The sequence below is a fragment of the Vitis vinifera genome, chromosome 12 (assembly GCF_030704535.1).
Source record: "Vitis vinifera cultivar Pinot Noir 40024 chromosome 12, ASM3070453v1".
NCBI lineage: Eukaryota > Viridiplantae > Streptophyta > Magnoliopsida > Vitales > Vitaceae > Vitis > Vitis vinifera.
The window spans coordinates 21451873-21458463 of record NC_081816.1 but is presented as its reverse complement, the minus strand read 5'-3'; the positions used below and the strand labels follow the sequence as shown (position 1 = coordinate 21458463).

At 27.1% G+C, this 6591-nt stretch overlaps 1 protein-coding gene across 1 annotated transcript; it reads left to right on the top strand.

Annotated features, from left to right (window-relative positions):
• Positions 1 to 4724: 4724 nt before the first annotated feature.
• LOC100266226 (mitogen-activated protein kinase kinase kinase 20) lies at positions 4725 to 5825 on the top strand. Its single transcript, XM_010659820.1, has one exon. It carries the CDS (start codon positions 4725 to 4727, stop codon positions 5823 to 5825), a length of 1101 nt encoding a protein of 366 aa, XP_010658122.1.
• Positions 5826 to 6591: the final 766 nt, after the last annotated feature.

Here is a 6591-nt window from a genome sequence, read left to right as displayed (position 1 = left end):
GTTTTTTGCACTGTTTTCTGTTTTTGAAAACAAAAAATACAAAAAACTTGAGAAAAATGACGTGTTTTTATTTTTTGTGTTTTCTGTATTATCAAAAACCACTTTTTTGAGAATAATAAAAAGATATTTTTATTATTTTTTTATTGTTAAAAAATAGATTGTTTTTCGTATTTTCTCTTCCTTCTTTTTATGTTTTTTTAGTTGTTTTTTTGTGTTTCCATAAAAATGAGCTTCACCCAATCACTACACCCCCACCCACAAACCCTTTATTTTTCCTTAAATTATTGAAATTAATATACTTATATATGGTGACAAAGTCATCTTTTTGTTTAAGAAAATTATAATTGGTGTAAAATTTCAAAATAGAATAATTTTTTTTAATTTAAATGAATTGTGCATATAAAAATTATTTATATATTTATAATATCAAGTTAATGGAAGAAAACATTTTATTAATTAAAAGAAAATCCTTCAAACATGTTTTTTGTTTTACTTATTCTAAATTTTTTTTTATTAATTCAATCAAACTTTTTTTTTAGAACAAAAACTGTTTTCCAGAATTCAGTTCCCAAACAGGACCTTATATTTCAATTTTCAATGCTCACCTATCATTGTTTTAAATGCACAACAACTAGTAAATTGGTCAAATTGATTGCTCAATTAGTTGAAGTTTGTTTATGGTTTTTATGGTCTTAAAGAGGAAAACTATATATTAAAGAGGAAAACTATATATTAAAGAGTTTTAGATCATTTATTGATAAAGAACAACTACATTCGATTGAAAATTTTTCTTTCTTCTTATTCAAAGCTCTTCCAAAAGTGCATTCAATTCTTTACTTGCAAATTGTATTGTGCACCTTCAAATCCACCCTAATTTCTTTTTGTTTTGAGAGTCTAATTTGTTGTTTGGTTTGGAGTTCTTAATTTCATTCTTATCTACCTATAATGAGAGAAGTTATTCGAGTAAGGGGATTACTTGAAGAGGGTGTAAAGGTCCATTGGAACCGATTAATCCAATTTGGAAGTTTTGGTATAGTGAAACCTCAAGATTGTAGGTCGGATTTTGCTAAACTACTATAAAATCGTGAATTTGTATTTCTCTTTCTCTACTCTTCTTACTTAATTTATTTGCAATGATTATTTTTATTTATTGTATTATTGCTTATATTATATCTTACATTCATTATTATTAAATTTGCAAAAGGTAACTGCCACCTTATTCACTTCCCTTTAAATGATTACGTAAGGTTTGACATAATTAGAATCCTAATATTTTCACTTGCTTTCTAAGGATTATTTTAAAAGATGATTATATAAATATGAAAAATAATTGAAAATAAATCATTGTAGATAAAATCATTATAAAATTATCTAAAAATACAAAAATTCTTAAATAGATCTTGTTTTAGAAAACATCATAAAATAACTTTTGAAAAACTATTTTTTAGTATTGCTTTTAAAAATACAATCCAAACAAAAACGTGTCATGTATTTGCATTCAATAAAAAGTTAAAAAAAAAAAAAAGAAACACCCTCAAAAAATACTTTTTCTTTTTTTTGGTTTTTAAATGTTTTTAGAAAATAAAGAGGGAAATAATATTTTTAGAGAATAAGAGATTAAAGTGGGAGAAAATAAATTTGAGAGATTTAGAGAAGTTTATGATATGAAGATTTTATAACCCACGGGAAACTTTAATTATTTTTTTAAAAAGAAATTTTATATAAATAGAGGTGGAAAACTTTAATAAAAAAAGTATTGAATAAAAAATATCTTCAAATTTTAAAATATCAAATTAATAAAAAGATAATATTATTTGGGTTCCAAATCAATTAATTAGATTTTTCTTTTTAAATAAATCAGCCACTAAGTTAAAATTTTAAACGTGCTTAAAAAAGCTACCTTTAAATTTTAATTTAATTAGAAGTTTTAAAAATCTCAAAATTATTCTTTTATTTAAAAAAAAAAAGGATTTTAAAGAACACTTACACAGCATCTCAACTTCTTCTATAACTAAAATTCTATCCGTAAGCCCTGAGGGTTTCTTGGGGAGGTGTTTTTGACAGTGAAACAGCCATGGGGATATGATAGGGAACTTTTGGAAAAGTCTATATGGCCGTCTGCAGAGACGGTGGTCGTTTAGCCGTTCTTCTTTGGTTCAGAGGGAGAATCGAAGTCGATGGATATTTGTTTTATAATCTACAATGAGACTAATCTGGTTTCGTCTGCTTCTTCTTCTTCTTTAAAAAAAATTCCATGGAAAGAATGAAGAAGAAGAACAAGTAGACTGAGCCTGATCATCCTCATTCTCATCCAAGACGAAGACGAAGAAGAAGAAGAAATGAAGAAGGAGACTGATCCTGATCATCCTCACAACCTCATCCAAGATGAAGAAGAAGAAGACTGATCCTGATTATCCTCACATCCTCATCCAAGAATCCAAGAAGAAGAAGAAGAAGAAGAAGACTGATCCTGATCATCCTCACATCCTCATCCAAGAAGAAGAAGAAGGAGACTGATCCTGATCATCCTCATCGGTACCGGAAATTTCATTTTTCTGTTCTCCAAAACAGGTTTAACTATTACAGATAAAAAATAGTTTTCAATCTTAGAAATAGAAATCATCTGGTTTCTGATAATCGTATTTTAGTTATTTTTAATTATTTTCATTTGGTTTTTAAGTATTATTCTTAAAAATAATTATACAAATACAAAAAATAATTGAAAACAAAAACAAAGTAATTAATAAAAATTAAATTATTTTTAAAAATTATTTAGAAATATGGAAAATAAGTTAAAAATATTTCAAGTTTCTCCAAAATATAATAATTTTTTAAAACACTTTTGAGAAGGGTTTTCAAAAATAGTAAAGAAATTAAAAGAAAAATAAAAACTAAATTTAAAATTAATAAATTATTTTTATATGTTATTTTAAATTTGTTTAACTTATTTTAACTATCCAATATACATGTATATTAAATAATTTGAAGATATAGAATTTTTAATTAATTTAATGACATTTTATTTTTTAAATATTTTCATTTTTTTGAAACCAAACCTGAATATTAATGTTTATTTTTTTTTAAATAGAAAAAACTAAAATATTTTACTTAAAATTAATATGTTGATATCATCCAATATAATTACAATATAATAAATTTAGTTTATTGTTTTCTATTTGGTACCTATGACTTAAAAAACAAAGCCTTAGGGTCTATTTGGTTTCTGTTTTCAAGAACTATTTTCTGTTTTTGAAAACAAAAAATATAAAAAACTTGTTTAGGAAAAAGGGTGTGTTTTTGTTTTTTGTGTTTTCTATATTTTCAAAAACCACTTTTTTTAGAACAATAAAAAGATATTTTCATTATTTTTTCATTGTTAAAAAAATAGATTGTTTTTTATATTTTCTCTTCCTTCTTTTTATGTTTTCTTAGTTGTTTTTTTTGTATTTCCATAAAAGTGAGTTCCACCCAACCATTACACCCCCACCCGCAAACCCTTTCTTCTTCCTTAAATTATTGAAATTAATATACTTACACATGGTGACAAAGTCATCTTTTTGTTTAAGAAAATTATAACTGGTGTAAAATTTAAAAATAGAATTTTTTTTAATTTAAATGAATTGTGCATATAAAAATTATTTATATATTTATAATATCAAGTTAATGGAAGAAAACATTTTATTAATTAAAAAAAAATCCTTCAAACATGTTTTTTGTTTTACTTATCCTAAAAAACTTTTTTATTAACTCAACCAAACTTTTTTTTTTTAGAACAAAAACTGTTTTCCAAAATTTAGTTCTAAACACAATTTTTTCTTCTTCTTTAAAATACAAAAAACTGTTCTCAAAAATTATTTTCCAAAATAGTTTTAAAAAATAGTAACCAAACATAACCTTATATTTCACTTTTAACTATTTTTTTTGAAAATCGAGGGAAATAATACTTTTAAAGAATAAAACATTATAGTGGGTGAAAATAAAGTAGAGAGCTTTAGGAAAATTTACGAGGTGGATCGAAATAAAAATCTCTTAAAATTTTAAAATATCAAATTACTCAAAGGATTACTACTCAAAGGATTACAAAATTATTTAGTGAAAATAAAGTAGAGAGCTTTAGGAAAATTTACGGGTGGTTCGAAATAAAAATCTCTTAAAATTTTAAAATATCAAATTACTCAAAGGATTACTACTCAAAGGATTACAAAATGATTTAATTATCTTCAAGTTGTTTTCAATTTTTTTGAATAATTTTATAAATATGAAAATTGATTGAAAATAAAAAATTTGAAATGAATATCAAATACATTGAAAACAATTTAAGTTTTCGAATAAAATTTTATTCTAAAAAATAATATTTTTAAAATAGAACCAATCATTTTCACTCTTTGGTGTTTCGTCTAGCAATCCAAACTTTTTTTTTTCTTAATTATATTTCAACAGGCTAATTTTTAAATTTTAAATTAATTAAAACGGTTAAAAATCTCAAAATGATTCTTTTATTAAAAATACATTTTAAACTACACTTCCTAAACCTCTCTACTTCTATATCTAAAATGAGAATTTTTATCCGTAATCCCTAAGGATTTCTTCTAACAGTCCTAATAGGGATTCTCACCCTTGCTTCACCACCAACATAACAAATTGCAATCAAAATTCTTTCTACAAATTCATATCCTCTACTATATCATATGTTGGTATCTACAGTTTTCACAAGAAAATCAGCCATGGAGGATGTGATAGTGAAACAGCGTCTTCTTGGGAAGGGAACTTACGGAAAAGTCTACATGGCCGTCTGCAGAGACGGTGGTCTCCTGCTAGCTGTGAAATCTTCAGCTTTTACCCGTTCTTCTTTCGTTCTAAGAGAGAAAGACATCCTCCTCTCTCTTAGTGATTGCCCTGATGTTATTCAGTGCTTCGGTGGTTATGCAAGCATAGAAGTCGATGGATATTTAGTTTATAATCTACTTCTTGAGTACGCACCCGGAGGAAGTCTGAAGACTTTGATGATGAGGCGCGGAGGTAAATTATCGGAACCTGAAGTTCGGCATTACGCCAGGATGATTGCCAGAGGGCTTTGCCACATGCACGAGAGAGGATTGACTCACTGCGATCTGAAGCCGGATAACGTACTTGTTTTTCCCGGCAAAGATGGTGGGAATGTTGTTAAGATTGCTGATTTTGGAATGGCTAGAAGGGATGGAGAACAGGAAGTGCTTGAGGTCCGGTTCCGGGGCACCCCGGCTTACATGTCGCCCGAGTCTTTGGCTTTCGAAGAGTATGAGGCTCCAATGGATGTATGGTCACTAGGGTGCACAGTGGTTGAGTTGGTGACTGGACAACGCCCCTGGAATAGGTGTAAGGGTGTGAATGAGATAGTGGAGCATGTGGTAGTTAAGAGTGAAGTACCTAACATACCAAAATATCTATCCGAAAGTGGGAAGGATTTCCTTGTAAGATGTTTTGAGAGGGATCCGAGGAGAAGATGGGCGGCTGAGAAGCTGATGAATCACTCCTTTGTCGCCCCCATCCCTACCCAGATGGTAATGAATGACTTGCCTTCAAGTAGATGCTGTCATCCTCATCGTCCCCAAGCTTGTCTTCTTTGGTGGAGCGTTCTTGTACTTCATCGCTTCCAATTACTGGTTTGGTTTCTTCTACATGGCATTCCCTTCCTTCCAGGGTGCATTCTATTCCTTCAATGCTTCCAAATATTCCACTTCCTCCCGGATGCTGTGCGCCTTCGCCTGATTTCGAGAAGCCTTCTTATCGTGCATTGCTTTCGAGTCATTCTGTTCCTCCTCTATGGCAGTGATTTTGATCAATAACTGTTATAAATTTCATGTGTATGCTAAATTGCTAATTAAAACGTGAGCTTTCATATTCTTTATTTGGAGTAGATCAGAAGATTATAAATTTGGAAAGGATTAAAATTTCTTAAAATATGTTTTTCGGAAACGCTCTCTTTATGTTTTTAAAAACAGAAAACGAGAGCCTATGAAAACTATTTCTTAAAACAATATTTTTCTATTTTTACAAACATAGAAATTTGTTTTCTAAACTTGAAAACAAGTTGATTTATTTATTTATTTGAATGAAAATGGTGTTTCTGAAAAAACTTATTCTAAAAAGAGGTATTTTTTGTAAACATATTTTATTTTATTTTTAGTTATTTTCATTTTTTTAGATAATATTTTAAAAAATAATTATACAAATATAGAAAGTAATTAAAATTAAGTATTATATACTTTTAAGAAACATTTAAAAACATAAAAAAAAAAAAAATTTACATTGAAAACGTACATTTCAAAATTTCAAATATACTTTTATTTCATAAAATATTAGAAAACTGCTTTTTGAAACCATTTTAAATACTATTTTTCAAGAATTGCTTTGAAAAACATTTCCAATTTTCTGTTTTCTATAGTTGATAAAAATGTTTTCCTTTTTTATTATTAAAAATAGTTTTAAATTTTGATTATAGTTCTCAAATCTTAGTTTATATTAATTTGTTGCTTATTATTATTAGTAATAAATTAAATTGATGAAAATAAAAATTATTTATAAAAATTATGATTTTTTATATATATATAT